A 25,308-nucleotide genomic window follows, 5' to 3' on the forward strand; every position below is an offset into this window, starting at 1 on the left:
AGCTAGTGGTCCCCACTGAGTACAATGCGTTGCATGTGTGAATGTGTGTATGTTTTCAGATGCTGTAATATATTCGTATTATGTCTCCTTGTAACAGAGGAACCCATGCGCATTGTATAGTGCCATCTCACTGAAGCATGTCGCCAAAATTACCCGGCGACATTACACTGTCATCAAGGCAAACTAGTCGTCCCGTTTCCTGTATGCTGAGCGCTAAGTTCATGCAATGACGACATTAGAAGATCCTACCAGGTACAGGAGACAATGTTAATGTAAAAACGGAAAAGAAATACGCATTTCTTTGGCTCATGTAATAAGATTTCAAAGTTTTAGCATATGACTTTTTCTTTTGTTTCTTTTTTTCAGTATGAATTTTAAGTTTTATTTGTACAACAACTGGAAAATACGAACATCCCCTTTTGCCTCATGTTTCTAGTCTACAAAATAATAAACGACCATGCGGCGGAAGTAACCCCTTTGAAATGTTTGAGTTGTATCTTTTTCATTCTAGCGAATGTCGTCCTTTGTGATCAATGATATTTGTATTTAATTTATCATATTATAATTTGTGTTACGCTTATCAATAGCATAGTCATTTACATACGGTAACTTATTTCTGTTATATCATTAAATTAGGCTTTGACGAATCCAGGTGATTCTATGCAATAGTACGAAAATTATAGGAAAACGCATACGGTCACATTATAAATGACATATCTGGTTGCTAAGTGGCGAAACATAGAACATTCGCCACAGGTGTAATATTTACCTGGTGCATTGCAGCATTATTGTCCTCGAAATTTGATGTTACCAATACATTAAATAGTTTTAAATTCGAGCCCGTTTTATAAATATTTCGATATGCATGTATATGTATATATATTTTCCTAAGTTTGAAGTATTCTGTATGATATCGTAGATCATAGAAGAAGAGGTCAAATGTAAATACTGTATACTATTAATAAGAATACGATCATTAAAGTGTTTTAGTGACATTTTTACGCATGTTACAAATAAGGTCCCTGTGTGTACCTGTTACTTATACGATAATTATCCGGAACACAACCTAAATTAATCTGTGACATTAACAATTGATAGACATTTACAGTTTAAATTTTAATCTCGACGAATAATTAATTATCTGTATGCATAAACCGCGTTCAAATCCGTGAATAAGTATTGTCCTTTTATGTCCCGTACATCAACATTATCATGTTTTCCTTTAACTGTTTATCAATTGAAAAAGTCATATATGTGGTAACATATATCAAAAATAAAAATGTCAAAAGTGACTAGTAATTAGTAAATGATCATGTTTCATAATCACTCGGATAATTAAAATCTAATCAGGTACTTTTTGAATTTCTGAAAAGGTTACAAACCACCAGACCTTATATAAATAGCAACAAATAGCTAAGTCCGTCCTACAGTCAGTGCTTTTACAGGGAAACATCATTGCCACCATGGGGAAGTTTACCATTAGCGTAATCGCTTTCGTTGTGTTTACTACAACCATTGTATCTGGTGAGTTGACATTAAGTTAACTATTTCTACGTAAACATGAAAAAAGTACGACAAATGTCATAAATATGTATGTTTTTTCTCTTTACAAAAATAGATATGTTCAGTATAACTTCGGAGTTTGAGAAATATCAGCAAGATATGTGTTAAATTGAATGTGTCGATAAAATGTGTTATTAAGGGGATATTATATTATTTTATATTATATGATATCGCAAGAACATGCTTATATACTAATTCATATTTAGTCGTTCCATTTTTCCTTCAGGAGGGTCAATGTAATTTTACTGAAAAGTACATTAAATTATATTGCATACACACGAGTAAATGCATTTCTGAATGTAATGAATGCAGACATAAGAAAGTCTTGTCATATTCTTTAAATATCATGCTAATCTTTTCTTTTTTACTGTACAGTTGTTATTGGCGGTTTGTTAAATTTTGATATATTAGCTCTCATTGTAATTTTCACGAGCTCAAATTCCCGCTAGTTCGACCATCGAAGAGAAGACCACAGCACAACTATACAGTACCTCTATTTTGAATCATTTTAAGAAAAATAAGTACACTTAACGTTTACTATGAATAAAATTAACCAATTAAGGAAATTTACTTTAAAGGCCAAATATACGTACCTTTCCATTGTTTTCTTTTTGTAATCACAATAATTTACAATGATCCAACATTGTACCTATGACCTAGAATTAGGTTGGCAGACGTGAATTATGACATTTTTCTGTGCAGATAAACCTATGATATCGAGCAGTCGAAAATGGTATTTTAAACATACCTGCCATCTTGAAACACCGACAATTACCGAAACATTTCGTATATAGACCCATGGGGACCTAACCAACGGTAATATATATGTATGTATTATCATATCTAGGGTATGAACTCTACGGTAGAAAAAAGCGGATATTATTTTTAATAAACGGGCTCTACATAACATTTTGTACAGTCACCAACATGTTTGTTTCTGTTTCTTCTGAGCGAAGTCGACCGGGTTACGACAATTACCGAAGCGTTTCGTATATAGGTCTATAGTCTATATCGATCGCGTCACGTGATATTTTCCGGAAATCGAGTTTCCATGAACTTCGTCGTATCGTATCGGTTTGTATTTATTGTGGTCACATTAATTATTTTTAACATTTTTATATATTTTTCGAAACTTCAGAGTTGGTCTCCGTAACATCTTACCTCGCTTTAGTCAACATGATATGCAGAGAGAACGTGGTAATTTGCATGTAAATGTTTGTGATTACAAAAAAAAAAAAACAACTCTGAAAACTTACGTATACAGTGCCTTTAATGGAACAAATATTCTATTGCACTTTTTGTTATACGCCCGAATACCATGAAAAATATATTTCCTTCTATTATATAGTAAAAGTCATTTAATATATATGTTGAATGCTACAGTAACTATATAATACTTATTCTACGGTATCAGTAGAAAGGACCATATATGGTTTGGCCACTTTTAGGCCCCCAAATCCATCCATTTTTCAAACCTGTTACTTAGTGATTAAATTGTTGGATAACAAATATCAAATACATTTTTTTATCAAATAGGTAAGATGATTATGTATCATTGTAACTGTTGTCCCTGTTGTGCCGTAACTAGGTGAACATTTTGGCATGTTACTTTTTCTTCATTAATCTATTGAAAATTATAAGGTTTGATAAATTAAGCCGTGAAAATTATTCAAATAGCTTCAGATGCCTTATAAACGTAGTTACAACACAAACATTATGTACAGTAAAATTGTAAAGTGATGAGTGAATATTGTAATATTGAAAGGAAATTGTAGACCACAGTTTGGCTTCATGGTCTGACCGTAGGTACACATTTTGCTCCACTATAGATGAATAAAATAATGATATTTGGCAGTACTACTAAAATCATTTCCTGCTCTAATTTGTATTTGTAAAATCAAAACCAATGTATTGAAAGTACTGTGGTTTTCAAAATGTTGGTAACTTTTGGTAATAAATAACATATTGAAAGCTTATCTTGATTTGTTAGTATGAAAAATACGGCACATATAACTTTAATATGTAAAAAATATGAAAATGTGGAAATTTAGTCAATTTTGGCCATTTTTGTAAGTTTTTCATCTATAAACCAGAGCGCAATCTGGTACAAACTTTATATTTCTCCTAAAGATGTATCTAAGGCACCTACATATTCAGAATAAATGACGAAATTTTCAAATTCAGTTAATTTATAGATATTTTTGATGATTACCATGGTAACTTGTCGAATTCTTAGTTTGAAAATCGATGGATTTGGGGGCAAAAAGGGCCCAAAACATATATAGCCTTTTGATTAATGTTCGACTTGTTTCCCAACCTCAAGTTACTACAAAAAGGGACGAAACATTCCATTTCAAACATAAAATGAACTTAGAAATAAGGCTTTTGTGATTAATCTTAAGCATTTAACTGGAAATCGACACTTTGCAAATAAATTTATTTTTTACAACAAAATGTATACATTATCAAGCAAAATAAAAGCAATTTTGGAGAGCTGCCATGGTTGAGAGCCCTGGGGTTAGCCCTATCACTACATGTAGTCACATTTTCAATATTTACTCACCACTTTCAACTTCAAGTAGCTCATACATCATTTTGCATTCCATTTCACATTCCATTTATTATTATGTAGCATCATATCCCATGTACGGTGGCTGGGGCGATGACGGATGGGGCTGGGGATCTGACGATGGATATTACCGTGGCGGCATGATTGGTGGCATGTACGGATCTGGAATCTTCCCAGGGATGGGAGGATGGTATGGGAACATGTACAGTGGAATGGGATCCGGTGGCTTCGGCAACTGGGGTATGCCCTACGGCCGCTGGGGATGTGGTGGATGGTGGGGCGGTGATGACAACTGCGGATTTGATGGTTAGATAACATTTCCACACTTTCAAGGTAAAGTATGTCTTATTGACATCAACTGTAATGTTGTGCCATTTGTTTCTAGAAAGGCTTTTCTAGTAGTTCGAGTTTCTAGGTACTCGTTTAGTTTATCGGATCCTATATTCTACCCCTGTTAGCAAAGACAACACTTGCAGAATATTCCAGTAAAGGCAATCAAGCATGGCACAAGTAAATAAGACAGCTACCACAGAGCCGGGCACGTAAAATAGTTAAAGGTTTTGATATCCTTGCTATGAGGTTGCGATCGTCACAATTTTATAAATTACTTTTATATACTAGAACTATATTCCGATTCGTTTTACATTTATTGTATGTGGCTGTATGTGATCTCCTAACTCCTCCCTTAACTGCCAACTCTATCTTACCTCACTGTATCTCCCCCTCCGCCTCCTCCCTTAACTGCTAACCCTACCTTACCTCACTGTATCTTCTCCTCCGCCTCCTCTTTTAACTGCTAACCCTACCTTACCTCACTGTATCCCCCCTCCGCCTCCTCCCTTAACTGCTAACCCTACCTTACCTCACTGTATCCCCCCTCCGCCTCCTCCCTTAACTGCCAACCCTACCTTACCTCACTGTATCTCCCCCTCCGCCTCCTCCCTTAACTGCTAACCCTACCTTACCTCACTGTATCTCCCCCTCCGCCTCCTCCCTTAACTGCTATCCCTACCTTACCTCACTGTATCTTCTCCTCCGCCTCCTGTTTTAACTGCTAAACCTACCTTACCTCACTGTATCCCCCCTCCGCCTCCTCCCTCAACTGCTTACCCTACCTTACCTCACTGTATCTTCTCCTCCGCCTCCTCCCTTAACTGCTAACTCTACCTTACCTCACTGTATCATCCCCCTCCGCCTCCTCTTTTAACTGCTAACCCTACCTTACCTCACTGTATCTTCTCCTCCGCCTCCTCTTTTAACTGCTAACCCTACCTTACCTCACTGTATCCCCCCTCCGCCTCCTCCCTTAACTGCTAACTCTACCTTACCTCACTGTATCTCCCCCTCCACCTCCTCTTTTAACTGCTAACTCTACCTTACCTCACTGTATCTCACCCTCTGCCTCCTCTTTTAACTGCTAACCCTACCTTACCTCACTGTATCTCCCCCTCCGCCTCCTCCCTTAACTGCTAACTCTACCTTACCTCACTGTATCTCACCCTCCGCCTCCTCTTTTAACTGCCAACCCTACCTTACCTCACTGTATCTCCCCCTCCGCCTCCTCTTTTAACTGCTAACCCTACCTTACCTCACTGTATCTTCTCCTCCGCCTCCTCTTTTAACTGCTAACCCTACCTTACCTCACTGTATCTTCTCCTCCGCCTCCTCTTTTAACTGTAACTCTACCTTACCTCACTGTATCTCCCCCTCCGCCTCCTCTTTTAACTGCTAACCCTACCTTACCTCACTGTATCTCCCCCTCCGCCTCCTCCCTTAACTGCTAACCCTACCTTACCTCACTGTATCTCCCCCTCCGCCTCCTCTTTTAACTGCTAACCCTACCTTACCTCACTGTATCTTCTCCTCCGCCTCCTCTTTTAACTGCTAACCCTACCTTACCTCACTGTATCTTCTCCTCCGCCTCCTCTTTTAACTGCTAACCCTACCTTACCTCACTGTATCTTCTCCTCCGCCTCCTCTTTTAACTGCTAACTCTACCTTACCTCACTGTATCTCACCCTCCGCCTCCTCTTTTAACTGCCAACCCTACCTTACCTCACTGTATCTCCCCCACCGCCTCCTCTTTTAACTGCCAACCCTACCTTACCTCACTGTATCTTCTCCTCCGCCTCCTCTTTTAACTGCTAACCCTACCTTACCTCACTGTATCCCCCTCCGCCTCCTCCCTTAACTGCCAACCCTACCTTACCTCACTGTATCTTCTCCTCCGCCTCCTCTTTTAACTGCCAACCCTACCTTACCTCACTGTATCTTCTCCGCCTCCTCTTTTAACTGCCAACCCTACCTTACCTCTCTGTATCTCCCCCTTCGCCTCCTCCCTTAACTGCCAACCCTACCTTACCTCACTGTATCTCCCCCTCCGCCTCCTCTTTTAACTGCCAACCCTACCTTACCTCACTGTACCCCCCCCCCTCCGTCTCCTCTCTTAATTGCTTACCCTACCTTACCTCACTGTATCTCCCCCTCCGCCTCCTCTTTTAACTGCCAACCCTACCTTACCTCACTGTATCTTCTCCTCCGCCTCCTCTTTTAAACTGCTAACCCTACCTTACCTCACTGTATCCCCCCTCCGCCTCCTCCCTTAACTGCCAACCCTACCTTACCTCACTGTATCTTCTCCTCCGCCTCCTCTTTTAACTGCTAACCCTACCTTACCTCACTGTATCCCCCTCCGCCTCCTCCTTTAACTGCCAACCCTACCTTACCTCACAGTATCTTCTCCTCCGCCTCCTCTTTTAACTGCCAACCCTACCTTACCTCACTGTATCTTCTCCTCCGCCTCCTCTTTTAACTGCCAACCCTACCTTACCTCTCTGTATCTCCCCCTTCGCCTCCTCCCTTAACTGCCAACCCTACCTTACCTCACTGTATCTCCCCCTCCGCCTCCTCCCTTAACTGCTAACCCTACCTTACCTCACTGTATCTCCCCCTCCGCCTCCTCCCTTAACTGCCAACCCTACCTTACCTCACTGTATCTCCCCCTTCGCCTCCTCCCTTAACTGCCAACCCTACCTTACCTCACTGTATCTCCCCCTCCGCCTCCTCCCTTAACTGCTAACCCTACCTTACCTCACTGTATCTCCCCCTCCGCCTCCTCCCTTAACTGCTAACCCTACCTTACCTCACTGTATCTCACCCTCCGCCTCCTCTCTTTACTGCTAACTCTACCTTACCTCACTGTATCTCCCCCTCCGCCTCCTCCCTCAACTGCTTACCCTACCTTACCTCACTGTATCTTCTCCTCCGCCTCCTCCCTTAACTGCTAACTCTACCTTACCTCACTGTATCCCCCCTCCGCCTCCTCCCTCAACTGCTTACCCTACCTTACCTCACTGTATCTTCTCCTCCGCCTCCTCCCTTAACTGCTAACTCTACCTTACCTCACTGTATCATCCCCCTCCGCCTCCTCTTTTAACTGCTAACCCTACCTTACCTCACTGTATCTTCTCCTCCGCCTCCTCTTTTAACTGCTAAACCTACCTTACCTCACTGTATCCCCCCTCCGCCTCCTCCCTCAACTGCTTACCCTACCTTACCTCACTGTATCTTCTCCTCCGCCTCCTCCCTTAACTGCTAACTCTACCTTACCTCACTGTATCATCCCCCTCCGCCTCCTCTTTTAACTGCTAACCCTACCTTACCTCACTGTATCTTCTCCTCCGCCTCCTCTTTTAACTGCTAACCCTACCTTACCTCACTGTATCCCCCCTCCGCCTCCTCCCTTAACTGCTAACTCTACCTTACCTCACTGTATCTCCCCCTCCACCTCCTCTTTTAACTGCTAACTCTACCTTACCTCACTGTATCTCACCCTCTGCCTCCTCTTTTAACTGCTAACCCTACCTTACCTCACTGTATCTCCCCCTCCGCCTCCTCCCTTAACTGCTAACTCTACCTTACCTCACTGTATCTCACCCTCCGCCTCCTCTTTTAACTGCCAACCCTACCTTACCTCACTGTATCTCCCCCTCCGCCTCCTCTTTTAACTGCTAACCCTACCTTACCTCACTGTATCTTCTCCTCCGCCTCCTCTTTTAACTGCTAACCCTACCTTACCTCACTGTATCTTCTCCTCCGCCTCCTCTTTTAACTGCTAACTCTACCTTACCTCACTGTATCTCACCCTCCGCCTCCTCTTTTAACTGCTAACCCTACCTTACCTCACTGTATCTCCCCCTCCGCCTCCTCCCTTAACTGCTAACCCTACCTTACCTCACTGTATCTCCCCCTCCGCCTCCTCTTTTAACTGCTAACCCTACCTTACCTCACTGTATCTTCTCCTCCGCCTCCTCTTTTAACTGCTAACCCTACCTTACCTCACTGTATCTTCTCCTCCGCCTCCTCTTTTAACTGCTAACCCTACCTTACCTCACTGTATCTTCTCCTCCGCCTCCTCTTTTAACTGCTAACTCTACCTTACCTCACTGTATCTCACCCTCCGCCTCCTCTTTTAACTGCCAACCCTACCTTACCTCACTGTATCTCCCCCACCGCCTCCTCTTTTAACTGCCAACCCTACCTTACCTCACTGTATCTTCTCCTCCGCCTCCTCTTTTAACTGCTAACCCTACCTTACCTCACTGTATCCCCCTCCGCCTCCTCCCTTAACTGCCAACCCTACCTTACCTCACTGTATCTTCTCCTCCGCCTCCTCTTTTAACTGCCAACCCTACCTTACCTCACTGTATCTTCTCCGCCTCCTCTTTTAACTGCCAACCCTACCTTACCTCTCTGTATCTCCCCCTTCGCCTCCTCCCTTAACTGCCAACCCTACCTTACCTCACTGTATCTCCCCCTCCGCCTCCTCTTTTAACTGCCAACCCTACCTTACCTCACTGTACCCCCCCCCCTCCGTCTCCTCTCTTAATTGCTTACCCTACCTTACCTCACTGTATCTCCCCCTCCGCCTCCTCTTTTAACTGCCAACCCTACCTTACCTCACTGTATCTTCTCCTCCGCCTCCTCTTTTAACTGCTAACCCTACCTTACCTCACTGTATCCCCCCTCCGCCTCCTCCCTTAACTGCCAACCCTACCTTACCTCACTGTATCTTCTCCTCCGCCTCCTCTTTTAACTGCTAACCCTACCTTACCTCACTGTATCCCCCTCCGCCTCCTCCTTTAACTGCCAACCCTACCTTACCTCACAGTATCTTCTCCTCCGCCTCCTCTTTTAACTGCCAACCCTACCTTACCTCACTGTATCTTCTCCTCCGCCTCCTCTTTTAACTGCCAACCCTACCTTACCTCTCTGTATCTCCCCCTTCGCCTCCTCCCTTAACTGCCAACCCTACCTTACCTCACTGTATCTCCCCCTCCGCCTCCTCCCTTAACTGCTAACCCTACCTTACCTCACTGTATCTCCCCCTCCGCCTCCTCCCTTAACTGCCAACCCTACCTTACCTCACTGTATCTCCCCCTTCGCCTCCTCCCTTAACTGCCAACCCTACCTTACCTCACTGTATCTCCCCCTCCGCCTCCTCCCTTAACTGCTAACCCTACCTTACCTCACTGTATCTCCCCCTCCGCCTCCTCCCTTAACTGCTAACCCTACCTTACCTCACTGTATCTCACCCTCCGCCTCCTCTCTTTACTGCTAACTCTACCTTACCTCACTGTATCTCCCCCTCCGCCTCCTCCCTTAACTGCTAACCCTACCTTACCTCACTGTATCTCCCCCTCCGCCTCCTCCCTTAACTGCCAACCCTACCTTACCTCACTGTATCTCCCCCTCCGCCTCTTCTTTTAACTGCCAACCCTACCTTACCTCACTGTACCCCCCCCCCTCCGCCTCCTCTCTTAACTGCTTACCCTACCTTACCTCACTGTATCTCCCCCTCCGCCTCCTCTTTTAACTGCCAATCCTACCTTACCTCACTGTATCTTCTCCTCCGCCTCCTCCCTTAACTGCCAACCCTACCTTACCTCACTGTATCTTCTCCTCCGCCTCCTCTTTTAACTGCCAACCCTACCTTACCTCACTGTATCTCCCTCTCCGCCTCCTCTTTTAACTGCCAACCCTACCTTACCTCACTGTATCTCCCTCTCCGCCTCCTCTTTTAACTGCCAACCCTACCTTACCTCACTGTATCTTCTCCTCCGCCTCCTGTTTTAACTGCCAACCCTACCTTACCTCACTGTATCTCCCCCTCCGCCTCCTCTTTTAACTGCCAATCCTACCTTACCTCACTGTATCTTCTCCTCCGCCTCCTCTTTTAACTGCCAACCCTACCTTACCTCACTGTATCTCCCTCTCCGCCTCCTCTTTTAACTGCCAACCCTACCTTACCTCACTGTATCTCCCCCTCCGCCTCCTCTTTTAACTGCCAACCCTACCTTACCTCACTGTATCTCCCCCTCCGCCTCCTCTTTTAACTGCTAACCCTACCTTACCTCACTGTATCTCCCCCTCCGCCTCCTCCTTTAACTGCCAACCCTACCTTACCTCACTGTATCTCCCCCTCCGCCTCCTCTTTTAACTGCTAACCCTACCTTACCTCACTGTATCTCCCCCTCCGCCTCCTCCCTTAACTGCTAACCCTACCTTACTTCACTGTATCTCCCCCTCCGCCTCCTCTTTTAACTGCCAACCCTACCTTACCTCACTGTATCCCCCTCCGCCTCCTCTTTTAACTGCTAACCCTACCTTACCTCACTGTATCTCCCCCTCCGCCTCCTCCCTTAACTGCTAACCCTACCTTACTTCACTGTATCTCCCCCTCCGCCTCCTCTTTTAACTGCCAACCCTACCTTACCTCACTGTATCCCCCTCCGCCTCCTCTTTTAACTGCCAACCCTACCTTACCTCACTGTATACCCCTTCCAACTCCTCCCTTAACTCCCAACCCTACCTTACCTTACTGTATCTCCCCCTCCGCCTCCTCCCTTAACTGCCAACCCTACCTTACTTCACTGTATCTCCCCCTCCGCCTCCTCCCTTAACTGCTAACCCTACCTTACCTCACTGTATCTTCTCCTCCGCCTCCTCTTTTAACTGCCAACCCTACCTTTCCTTACTGTATCTCCGCCTCCGCCTCCTTCCTTAACTGCTAACTCTACCTTACCTCACTGTATCACCCCCTCCGCCTCCCCCCTTAACTGCTAACTCTACCTTACCTCACTGTATCTCCCCCTCCGCCTCCTCCCTTAACTGCTAACTCTACCTTACCTCACTGTATCTCCCCCTCCGCCTCCTCCCTTAACTGCTAACCCTACCTTACCTCACTGTATCTTCTCCTCCGCCTCCTTTTTTAACTGCCAACCCTACCTTACCTCACTGTATCCCCCCTCCGCCTCCTCCCTTAACTGCCAACCCTACCTTACCTCACTGTATCTCCCCCTCCGCCCCCTCCCTTAACTGCCAACCCTACCTTACCTCACTGTATCTCACCCTCCGCCTCCTCCCTTAACTGTGCCAACCCTACCTTACCTCACTGTATCTCCCCCTCCGCCTCCTCCCTTAACTGCCAACCCTACCTTACCTCACTGTATCTCCCCCTCCGCCTCCTCCCTTAACTGCTAACTCTACCTTACCTCACTGTATCTTCTCCTCCGCCTCCTCCCTGAACTGCCAACCCTACCTTACCTCACTGTATCTCCCCCTCCGCCTCCTCCCTTAACTGCCAACCCTACCTTAACTCACTGTATCGCTCCCCCTCCACCTGCCTCCTCCCTTAACTGTGCCAACCCTACCTTATGTATACGTACATCGGGACACTGACCTCTGCAAGTAGTGTTAATGCGCATCGGATTTGGTCTGTTACTTCCGTATTTTTAAATCCTCAATATAAACAATTTTAATAAATAAGATATCTCAGAGTATATTTCTCGGTAGTTTGAATTCATCACCATTATAAGATGGCATTTTTCAATTCTAAATCTTAAGTTGAGTTTTTACGGGGCATATATAAATAACCTTTATCCACCAATTTCCATTTTCATGTATTTAACAAATGCTGAAATGAGTATACCAGCTAAGTTCAACAATCTTTAATATTCATAAAATAAGTAAGTAACACACAATGTAGATAAACATAATTCAAAACGCGTTCTTATACATGCAAATTATAGTATAATCAAGAAAACATAAAATATGGTTCCATTGGCATATTTTCCCGCAAAACATTTCACCAAAAAATGAATTTGCATTTATCATTTTAGTTTTGGGCGGCCTAATGTAAAAAGCGTGTTTTTTTTCTTTTGTTCTACAGAGAAACAGGACGTTCCTTCATCTTTATGACATGCTTCATAACGAAACATCGAGACCAGAAAATCCATCTCACGTGAAGTGGGCGTACCTCGTTAAACTATACCGACGTGTCGTTATTTATTTGTGTTATTTCATTAAATTTATTTTTGTTCAAAAATTAACTATTGTTTTTATTACCATTACATGTTTACTCCAATGCATTTACAGATTGTGCACAATAAGTAATTAAGTAGAACATAAGATAGATTAAAGACCAAATCGAATAAAACTTTATCATATACAGGGGAGTCATAACCACAAAGCAACATATGGCGTTTTGCAATAGATGCAGCATATATATATACAATAGACCTTTCACAAATTATTTACATGCCTGACATTCCTAATTCAGATCAAGGCTTAGTGAGCACAGGCACCGTAGCAACGTATAAACAATTAATGCAACATATCTTACAAAACAAACCACATTGTTGTTCAATATCATCAAAATAGCTTTCATTGCTCATTTTCATCAAATTTTAGTGTAAAAGAAGTTTGATTATCAACATAGGCAGAGAAAAGGGTGCCTGACATTCCTAATTCAGATCGAGGCTTAGTGAGCACAGGCACCGTAGCAACGTATATACAATTAATGCAACATATCTTACAAAACAAACCACATTGTTGTTCAATATCATCAAAATAGGTTTAATTGCTCATTTTCATCAAATTTTAGTGTAAAAGAAGTTTGATTATCAACATACAAAATGTAGGCACAGAAAAGGGTGTCTGACATTCCTAATTCAGATCGAGGCTTAGTGAGCACGGGCACCGTAGCAACGTATATACAATTAATGCAATATATCTTACAAAACAAACCACATTGTTGTTCAATATTATGAAAATAGGTTTAATTGCTCATTTTCATCGAATTTTAGTGTAAAAGAAGTTTGATTATCAACATAGGCAGAGAAAAGGGTGCATAATATTGAAGATCAATGTAGATTTATCTGTGTAACATTACATTACAGTATATTTTTACCATCAGTTATTTATCTGTTTACATGTGTAGTTTGTTTCCACACATTTAAGCACAAGAGTGGAGAATTCCCATACATGTGTTTTACATAAATCGAACAAATATCAAATTAAGTGTTTAGTTCTTTACCGTAATTTTCTAAAACTAACATCTTAAATTCATGTTTCTGGTAGATATTAAAAAGCTGAAATAAAGTAACTAAATATAATGATCTATGGACATCAATAATCAAATCCGAACAAGGGTTGAATTCTTTAGAAGATAACCAAATACATTTACTAAAATGATGACATTAACAATATTTTCTATAATAGCATGAAAAATTAAGGCTTTCAATCGCAACCCCTCTTTTTATTATTCATTTTATTTAAGTTAAATAGGTGGTATACTGATGTATATTTATGTGTTTTCTCATGCTTATGACAGATTTGTGCACTGATTTTATAGGATATGTATTTTGTGATCACAACTTCAAGGATAATTTTAGAGTGGCCCTTTAGACTATGATCATTAGATTTTGAAAACGATCCCTATGTTTCAGGAAATTAATGGCAAAATGTAATCAGAGGGGACATCTGTTAAAAATATAAACAGACTGGGACCAAAATACTGGCCTAATGAGAGGGAATGAGGGGGAAGGCAACTTGAGACTCTGATAATGAAGGTTAGGAATGGTATTTATGTTATTTAATTGTTTGGTTCATGTCCCTTGTTTATTTGGCACCATACGTGTAGAATATATAGCCTTATTCCAGTTAGGCAACGAGTACCAATACTGTAATTCAGCTTGGCCTCAATAAAGGAAATCATTGACATGAATACCTGCATTTTCTTTCCTATCGGCTCTGGGATATATTATACATGTTTATGCCATAATTCAGTCACTGATGCGATCAAATTGATTCATGTACCCCTATGGGAATATAATGTGAACTTAGATTTGTTTTTTCCATCTAATGATAAGGTAAGTAAAATTATCACAACATATTATACTATTACTGTGCATGTATTACTACCACCGCTATGCTCACTAAGCCTCGTTTTGGTTCAAAGATGAATATTTATGAGCTAATATTAAGAAAAGTCTCTACTTGCCAGTTCGGTATAAAAATGCAATCATAGACTGAATTGTCCCTTTTATAGGACTTTAAATCGAACCAAACATATATATACTCTTCAAAATATAAAGTAAGGTGAACGATATATGATTGGATCTGAGTTTTACGTCAAGACTTGCGTATCAATAGTGCATATAGGTTTTTGTTGACTTGCGCCGCGATATACACTGGTATTACATTACGGAAGGTGACGCGTGCATACACTACCCGAAGGGTGATTCGGCACTAAATCGCGCCGCGAGCGACGAGCGACAATCGAGCGAACTCGCCCGGAACTCGCTGCGGATCCGCGCAAGCGAGATCGCTCCCGCGGCGGTCCCGCTCCGCAAGCGATTTAATGCTCGCTCCAGCAGCGATCCCGCTGGCAGCGAGATCATCCGCTCCGGTAGCGATCCCGCTCCGGCAGCGAGATTATCCGCTCCGGCAGCGATCCCGCTCCGACAGCGATATGATCTGCTTCGGTAGCGATATGATACACTTCGGCATCGATTTGTCACCAAGCGATCTGTTGGTAGATATTGACATCGTTTCAGCTTTGACAAACATGCCACGATGATTACTTAGCATGACACAATCTAAAACTAAAGGGACGAGTATAGTTAGCTAACGAACTAACCTTCTTCAACTTGCTCATCGGAAACTATGAAGAAATTGTTTTAAAATAGAATGATGTGTTAACACGTGCTTTGTGAATCAATCCTATTCAGTATTTAATAAAATATACTATTGATAATATATACAGTATATGTCCATGTGTTGTCTTTCCAAAATTTGACACTAATTCAAGATTTGATATATACTGATCTATTATTAGAATGTGTCGTATTGTTTCGTCGTTTTTATCAAAATACCCCGTTTTTGGCATGATGACATAATAATGGTTGTGAAGACAAATTCAAATAATATGCATATGGCCTGTAATTCAAATGTCTTTAACTAACTGGTATTTTTTACTATCTGAATGATGTTTATACTCAGAATATATACAGTAGATATTTTTAACCAATTCAAATTAATGTCAGATAATTCCTCTCAAAATCCTTATTTACTTTTACCATGCAACGTTATAGAATGCTTTGCTTCATGTAATTACATGTATATGTATATAGTTTATTTATTATGTAAATTGTCTAAGTACGCCATCATTAGCTGGACATACCTAACGTTTGATGAAAATATTATTTTTATGAAGTGTTTTATACGATGCAAATTGTTTGACACTAAGATAAAAATAAAACAATTGACTGGATGTTGTTACTTATTACTCGATATCTTCACTGTGCAATATATATTTATCTGGAAAGACCTGAAATCGACCAGCGGGGAAACAAAATACGATGAATATGCCTGTTCAATGTAAAAATACCAACTTCGCATATTCCAGCCAAAACGGTAAGTGCCTGTCATTGTATTCATTTTTTCGATACCTTCTTCACTAGTGCTGATAATCATTTTTCAGAGTGTAGGACCGCCATCTTTGCTGTTACTAGCTAAAACGATGTACCATGAACCCTGTTTATTGGAGAATGGCATATATAGTGATATGTCATGTAAAGGAAAAATATTCTCAACTATCAAAAGAATAGTGCAGCGATTTTTGACTTTGCAATTGTTCACGCTAAAATGAAGTGAGTACTCCTTTCAAGATCTAGACGCGATCACTTGGAGTATCAGTACATTTTATTTTATTTGAGTGTCACATATCAAAATCACATAAAAACAACCGAGTTTTCATCAGAGTACTAGTACATATGAAAATATTATGATAATGATGTCCACACAAACTGACTTATGAGACACTAATTTGAAGTAAAAAAAGGAAAAAACACACACATACACAATTATGTCACACCGAAACGGGTAAAAGAAGTAAAACTGAAAATGAATTGACCGATCGCCATGTGTAATATAAACACGTCTCGTGCTCACAAACGCACGTGTTTCTTTTCAATGTCGGAGCATACATCGTAGCACACACAATACAAAATGCAAAGTCATGTGCGACTTGACTGACAGCTGGCGATCTGTCAATTATATGAAGTTAAAACACATATTTTATAAGGTACATGTAATATTTACCTAGCATGTTTTGTATGGGCGGACTGTAAGTTATGATTATCATCAAGTTCAAAGAAATGAGGATTAAAATTAAAAACACAATTATAAAGATCGCTTCTAAAATATCAGTTATTAGTTAACAGTTGTCGGACTCCTAAGATATCCGCCTTTTGGTATCAGAATATATATTGTGGTAACGAGACTTATTTGGTGCGTGACGTAATCGACCCGCAGCTCATCACTATCAATATTTGCATACGGCGCCCGACACGCCTACCTGTGATTTTCAAAACCCGTTTCATAACCATTATTGGTCAACTTACACTCATATACATATCATGATATACACACTACATGTATGTCGCATTCGGATGCATTATGCAAGAAAAAGACAAAACCCAGAAAAAATATCATTACTGTTTATTTATTTGTTCATTTATCTTAAGGTGTTTTAACTACTTGTTCGACAAAATTCGTCGTTCTAAGTAAGATAATAAGAATTAATCATGAGGATGATTAAAATATACATGTATATATATAATAAGGTTTACGAAATTGTTGTGTCCCCTTGGAAATATAGGATGAGTAGCAACGTTTAATATTAAATAATTTCAATTTTTACATGTTATGCGATTACCATTCTTTGTATAATTCTCATTATTAAAATGCGATACTTTGCACATTTACGTTCTCGTGCAGATACGGATCCAGATACGCCGGAGGAGACGCCATCGGGGATCGTTATTTTCAGCGTTCAAAATTAACGCCTGTCCATCTGCCCTTGACCGGCAATTTTATAGTCAGGTAGACAATTTGTATAATGTAGCTGGTCCTTTGACAGGCAACTTTTGGTCCAGATAGAAGATATAAAAAACATAAATGGCAGTAGAATTGAAGAAAGGTTGAAGATCAAACTGTACAAAACAAATTTTGGTAATATTCTGGTTTTCGGCCAATTTTGTTAAGAGCCTACGATACTAATCCGGATATGCAGATATATTTTGTTAGTAAAACTATTACTTTGCTAGTAATTATGTAAGCTATAGAGATGAATTGTAACTTTGTAAGGACCAGTAACTTTTAGGGTCAGCCGGTCCTTAGGACCAGCAGGAAAAAATATTTAAGGGAGAACAATGGTTATTTTGCCGATTTGTTATCTGGAACGGTTTTTTTTCTTATAAATAAATTTGTCTTGAACTACCGTTTTCTTATATGCTTTTCAGTTAAAAATGCCAATCAATGAGGGACCAACTGCGATGAACGACCTAAACCTGTACAATTTTACCTGGATACGGAGGCTGGCTGAAGATAGAGGATTATATATATTGAATGGGGATACAACTTTCGTTTAGATTTCTTACTTTTGCAATTTCTAAAGACAGCTGGAATAAGTAACATATAATTGTTATAATCATCTTACTGATTTTTATTTTTTTTTTCACTTCTGTACTTCTCTCTCTCCGTTTTAGTGTACACGGAATGGTTTGATGTATAAAACTTGCAAAACGCACCATTGGATAAAATTTAGAATGGACAAAGTACGATTTCCATTACGGTATTAGAGATAATGCGACTTTTCTTAGAACACACCTGAAGCCCCAAGCTTTGAACCCTGACCTGTGACGTCATGAGGACTCGACAGACTCTAAAGTAGTAGCTATGTTCAAAATGTAATAACTTTTTGTGTCCATTATGATATATATTCATTAAAAATGAAATTATTTGAAAGTAGCAGCTATATTCAAAATCTACTACTGGATGTATGCATTCTGATATACAACGTGTGTTTATTATTTAAAATACATATAATACAAAATATCAAGCGTAGTCTCCATTGGCCAACAAAATACCTTACCTGTATACCTAAATATTCAGAATGTTGGCTAAGTGTTAACCTTATGCATTATGTTGCGATAAGTTGTAACACTTAAACAAAATAAAGAATCTGAATCTGAACATCGATTTGTAAGGCACAAATACCTGTGTACATGTCCGATACAAGTTTAATATATTCTCAATCACAGATATAGTTCGGAATACACTTGGAAATAGGGATTTATACCATACATATATTGATGTACCTATCGTAGATGAATTGCCATCTCTGCATAATTATACACAATAAAATGTACATAATAAGTATATCCGCGGTATTTAGAACTACATATACTTGTACACGATTATTATATTGCTAATCACCAGTACATATCTTTGTCATTTAATTCTACTGTAATTTGGCGGTTCAAATTCTATATAACAAGTTTTTGAGAACCGTCATATCACAAATATTTATAATTTATCAGGAGTGGTATTTTTCGACCAATTTGGTTTTGATGAAATAAATTCAGCTTTCATATAATACAGTACATCCGACGACTTGTTGATATTTCGCTCAAGTTCATTCATTAATGTCTTTACTTGAAAATAAAACATACACGGATCAGACGAAAAAAATGAGGCTGAGAATGTCAATGTCTTATATACCAATAGCAGATATCAAGTATTGAAATCAGAATACTTCCGAATATAGCCAATGTCGTGCTGCGTTAATCTCTATACCTGTATACTGCTGTAACTAAAACGCGTGGTCAATCCTGGCTAATTAGGGGGCTAACCAGATTATGTGAGAAGGGTGTTTAGTGACCTGTCACGCTTTGTTGATTAGCACACATCACGTGTCAAAATATCAGTCCACAGGTAAGTTATAGATGGACCATCATGTAATTGCCGTATAATGTCATATTCGTAAACAATTATAAGTCATTGGTTTACAGTAAAATATACCGTTCGTACATAACATATACAAATGTAACAAGTGTATCAAGCACTACATGTATTTACTTCAGAAACATCCATGTATGCACTTCAGAAACACCCATGTATGCATTTGTACATGAAGATATATGTTTCTGGTTACATGTATATGTATTTTTATACCAGAAACTGCAAAATTATTTACAAATGGCATGTCGAGAAAGAACAATGCAAATGTAATGCACAATGTCAGGAATTTAACATTTCTGATAGTTGCTAAATTTCGGATATCCAATTCTTTAACCAATAATGATAATCTATATGACCAAGGATTTATAAGTCATATACGTCCTTGATATGACCAATAAATGTACTGTTGAAGATGGTTTAAAACGAAGAGAAACACGTTTACAACTATAAATGAATTGTGTATTATATAATTCAAACTCGCAAGTTTTTTTTTTGTTTTTTAACCCCCCGCCCTAATGTTTGTCTATGATCTGCGTGTATTGAACAACGAAATACATTATATACATATTTTGTTTCTTTTCGTTATGTTGAATTGGTTCTTGATTATACAGAAACATGTTCAAATGGATGATTAAATATGACCATTTTTTTTCCGAATTCTTCTCCTTTTAAATTACATAGTGAAAATTGAATATTCTCGAAGTTTGATAATTAAGTAATTTAACAGAGATTAGATTTCTAGTAAAAAGATACCGAGCCGTGCATGTTTACGCAAGGCAGAGATAATGATAATTTCATTATGAAAATCTCTTTACAAGGTGATGCCTTTAGACTGCTTATACATGTGTATTTTAGCCTACTGTATAGACCACTACAATCCGCAGGTGTCACAACACTTGACCATTAACCGACTTATTAACAACATAATTATTGGTAATTGGAAGTCGTGGGAAACATCCTGTAGCTTTCGCTGACCACAGGGGGTCCATCTCCATCCATACAGGTAAGAGTGACACGCGAGCTGATCCTCTGGTTGTAACTGGAAAACAAAGTACCTGGAAAGTGTCACTCAAACTGATACTACGACCAATCAAAACAATGCCCGCTCATCAGTCGGTGACTCTGTTGTCATGGCCTTGACTATTATCCAGTTTTATATGTCAACACGAAGAAAATAATTTTCAAGAATGAGTACCAGGTTTAGTTTTAAGTACTGCTAGTAACGACAGTGACCACTGTGCACACACACGGTCTACGTTAAAAAAGCTATGTTTTCAATCAAATGAAGTTGGTGATGGAAACTTAATTCCATAAGCAGATAAGCCGAGTTCTATTATTAATCAAGGTTAATCACATTTTACATTCGGTATATTACACCACGACAGAGACATACATAGTATACTATCTAAATCTCTGCGAAAGGATAGACCATTGATTATTTACCCATGATTACATGATAAGAACTGTGAACACTCGCTGTTTTCTGCCAGGTAAGGTAGGTCACTTATATCCGAGACATAAGAAACATATATTATTTCTTGAGCCATAAATGGTATAAATAGCTATCTAAATCTCTATATGAAATAAAACAATTTGATTGAGTCGATTGATTGATATCAATTCCACTGGGATACCAACCTACAGGTATACAAGGGAGTCCATACAGGGATGTCACAGGTAGGTCTGATCAACCAACCGTGAAATACACACCCGTGTCAATGGTTGTCCCATGCCTTGTCCTGGGGCGTAGTACAGGTGTGAAGGCTACGTTACATAATTACACCGGACACCTGAGAATATGATGTGAATGATGAACAATTTAAAGTGCAACATTGGAGCGGTAGGACTACCACGTGCACGCGGCCAGTTATTTGGTTATTGTACGCAAAAAGCAAAGCTAGAATAAAACTAGAATAGTAAGTTTCGTATTCAATTTCGAGACCTCACATGAACCAAGCACTTAAAATTGTATACGTACATATGTATGCAGGCTAGTGCAGACCACATATTAATAGTTACAACATATATCTCAAGTTCCTTGTTCAACATTTATATTTGCATGTCGTTCTAAAGAACCTGAATACATATGTAAGTTATGTTTGAATAGTTATTTATCGTTGAAAATGCCAACCAGAACACATTACATATGTATATAGTTACTGACATTATCAAGCCACAAACACATCGAGCGACTACTATTTTGCTGTGATGCGGAGGATTACATATATAACCAGGTATGAATTGGGGGTTTAAAGTGCGATCTGTTTGATTGGTGTTACTACTGTTGTATAAGACTTTTCTCATATGTGGATATGAAGGATAAGAATATTCTATCCGAGGGTCACAAAATGTAGTACAACCCGATACATTTTGTGGTATCGGTTTATAGTTTATTTCAAAGTTTCTATGAAAAAACCAGGTTAACTTCATAGAGGATATAGTGATTTTGTTGACGCAGTGACATCACGATGTTGTATTCCATAGGTATTGCAATGTAATGCATTGAATGTATGAAATTATATTCAAATAACATGACTGAGAGGCAATCATATTCATTTGAATACTTTTCTGACACAACATGCATTGAACTTTAAATCGATAGCCTAGCGTCAAAGGTTTTATCTCGCCACATACTTCGACCTTTTTCATTGCTTTATTTTCTTGTTCTGTTAAAGGGACAATTCATTCACGCTAATTCTTTTACATAACCAAGAAGCAAAATATGGCATAAATGTATTGTTCTACATTTCTTATGAAACATATAACATAAGATATTGACAAATTCCACGTCATTGTTTAGTATTTTAATTGATACCGTTGTAATTACAAATCGTTGATCAATACGATTAAGCAGGTACAATATGTACGCTGTACCAATATCCGAGCCAAAGTCACGCACGTTAAACAAATGAACTACATAACCACTGTGGAGGTGATATAATGATTTTTTAGGCAAGACAATTCACCTAATAAGGTAAACACATTTCTGTAAGAGCGATTTCAGCTGTTCTAGATAAAAGTAGCATTACTCTACGAGCAAGGGACTGGGTTCGGCATACAAGATATTCGACCACAATGTGTAATGGCGGACAGCGAGTGAGTTTGAACATTTCACACGCATTTCACCACCATGGGATTTTCTGACATATCACAGTAAAACCGACTGATCTAATTTCCATTAGAACTGGGGGTTTTCCGATATATATACAAATTTTAATGTTCTCGTAAAATGAATTGTCCCTTTAACGTGCTACGTTACCTTACTATGATTGAACTTGTGAGATGACACTCTTTTTTGTTAATTCTTTTAAAGCCATGACTCTTATTACTTTACTTAGATAACGTTGGAAAAACAAATTGTGAACAACAACCTTTTACAATGAAAACTTTGACAAATGAATTGATTTTTTCTTTGCATTTTGGTTTGAATATGTCAGCTGATTTACATTTGATAACATTCATTATATAGCCATATGTATATAAATCCCCAAACTGTCATAAATACCCTACTCCTATCCACAATCATTAATCCCTCGAAAGTTGCAGACATTAAAACTATTTCTTAAGCAAACATCATAAAAACATACTAATATTTTAACGCAATCGGAGGATGTCCTTCTATTGAAATTCATTTCACAGTCATAAGCGTATAATGTAGAGGTGACATTATTTCCCCTTAAGATGAACTGAGTTAACACTGGAAAAAACATCAGACATCAATTTGTATACAACATTTTACATCTTTATATAATATTCATAAATTTCCCCTCAATGCCCTCTTTATTTATTTTTTATAAGAATTTTTGTCTATCTGGAATTCAAACGGTTTTTTTTTTGTAATTAATTAGACGGTCATTACGAATTGATTTAAAATATTACCTAAACAACATACCAGAATAGTCCTCTATAATTAGTTGTATCGTTTAGCTAAGCACCAATGACTCAGATTGAAAGTGCTCAGTTTACTAAAAGGGTTTATAATAACATAAACCATGAGCGAAAGTGAATAATGTCATTCATTTGAGTTATAAATGACGACATAAAATTCAACTTCACTTTTAGTCCAAAAGTTAATCTGTTGACAACATAATATTTTATCTCCAATCTTGAAAATGGGAATAATGTTAAGACAGGGTTTTAGGATGAAGTCAGAATTAAAAACATTAAAAAGATACCGAAGCATGACAAGAGTACTTACCCTATACAAAATACTCATTTATCAGGATGCTTTTAGTTAGAATTATTTGATTTATCTATAGCTTTTAGAACTTCAAAATAAAATAATTTTATACACAATGTATCTAGTTGTACCCTGATATCAACGTGTCCTTCCTTCTATCCTTCTATTAAATCTGTCTGTACGCACGTCCTTACAGACAGGACACACTGCATATGTCACGAACATACTTCCAGATATAATTTTATTAACTCAGGCAAATACACAAACACGCGAACACATGAATTAATGGACAGACAGACGGTCAAAAATTTAATGCAAGTTGAAGTCAGCAGCATCTGGATTTCATGGACTCTACTGGGGTCCAAAGTTGAAATTTTCTATCAAACCAGTGATAATTCTATAATGGAATCAATCCAATATTTAATGAAACCAATTCTTATGACAATAGGTATAATCTATATATCAAGAATGTATTTTTCTGAGGTTTCAGTCCCGTTGAAGTCTCGTTTCGACATAGATAAAAAAAAGTTATGATGTTTTCAAATAAAATCTATCAATATCTGTAGCATACGGAAGCGTATTTAGGACATCAGACAAAAAATAGCAATCTGCCCCAGCAAAATAATAATCTGCTCGGGCAAAATAATAATCTGCTCGGGCAAAATAATAATCTGCTCGGGCAAAAAAGTAATCTGCTCGGGCAAAATAATAATCTGCTCGTACAAAAAATAATAATCTGCTCGGGCAAAATAATAATCTGCCCATGCAAAATAATAATCTGCTCGGGCAAAAAGATAATACTATACCCGGGCAAATTAACTGTCTGGCATAACGACCATACGTACAGGCAATATGTCAAAGTATTATCTTTTTGCCCGAGCAGATTATTATTTTGCATGGGCAGATTATTATTTTGCCCGAGCAGATTATTATTTTTTGTACGAGCAGATTATTATTTTGCCCGAGCAGATTACTTTTTTTGCCCGAGCAGATTATTATTTTGCCCGAGCAGACCCGAGCAGATTATTATTTTGCCCGAGCAGATTATTATTTTGCTGGGGCAGATTGCTATTTTTTTGTCTGATGTCCTAAATACGCTTCCGTAATAAACCCCTACCGCTGACTTGTATCGATGTATTGTTAGGTGCCGTCACACTGTTGTTTCTGGGCACCAAGACATGAGTGTACTGTAGCCGTACGCGTGTTATTTATAGGCTCGAGTACTATCGCCAAATCCACAGGTAAATTGGTACTGAATGCTACGCTCCGGCCTCTCATCTGAATGACTAGTTAGCTTAACCGATCTATATATCATCAACAATGCGTCTGCTTCTACTTAAAAACAAAACAAATATTCTTCAAATTGCATCAACATTCACTTGACTAGTATTTCTTTATTTCAGATATTTTAACAAATCTTCATATTTCTAGTAAAACTGCATATGAAACTCCTAATAGATTTAGCGATGCTCATTACTACGGAAGCGTATTTAGGACATCAGACAAAAAAATAGCAATCTGCCCCGGCAAATAAATAATCTGCTCGGGCAAGATAATAATCTGCTCGGGCAAAATAATAATCTGCTCGGGCAAAATAATAATCTGCTCGGGCAAAAAAGTAATCTGCTCGGGCAAAATAATAATCTGCTCGTACAAAAAATAATAATCTGCTCGGGCAAAATAATAATCTGCCCATGCAAAATAATAATCTGCCCATGCAAAATAATAATCTGCCCATGCAAAATAATAATCTGCCCATGCAAAATAATAATCTGCTTTCAAAGTAATAATCTGCCCATGCAAAATAATAATCTGCCCATGCAAAATAATAATCTGCCCATGCAAAATA

The 25,308-nt window shown here is 39.1% G+C and overlaps 1 protein-coding gene across 4 annotated transcripts in view; it reads left to right on the top strand.

The window, feature by feature from the left end:
• The first annotated feature begins 591 nt into the window (after window positions 1-591).
• Window positions 592-25,308, top strand: part of LOC138319490 (alpha-(1,3)-fucosyltransferase C-like) — a 48,676-nt gene continuing 23,959 nt past the window's right edge. For 2 of the 4 annotated variants that reach the window (XR_011208025.1, XM_069262646.1), the window contains exon 1: window positions 21,408-21,513. Coding sequence is in view for 2 of the 4 variants with exons in the window: in XM_069262646.1 (XP_069118747.1) it covers window positions 21,488-21,513 (26 nt within the window). In the remaining 2 variants the exon portion in view is untranslated. Of the gene's footprint in view, window positions 1,525-4,195; window positions 4,466-12,362; window positions 14,344-21,407; window positions 21,514-23,712; window positions 23,908-25,308 lie in introns of those variants that run through there. The other 2 variants (XM_069262654.1, XR_011208026.1) reach the window with 2 other exon arrangements.

Source organism: Argopecten irradians, chromosome 1 (assembly GCF_041381155.1).
Source record: "Argopecten irradians isolate NY chromosome 1, Ai_NY, whole genome shotgun sequence".
NCBI lineage: Eukaryota > Metazoa > Mollusca > Bivalvia > Pectinida > Pectinidae > Argopecten > Argopecten irradians.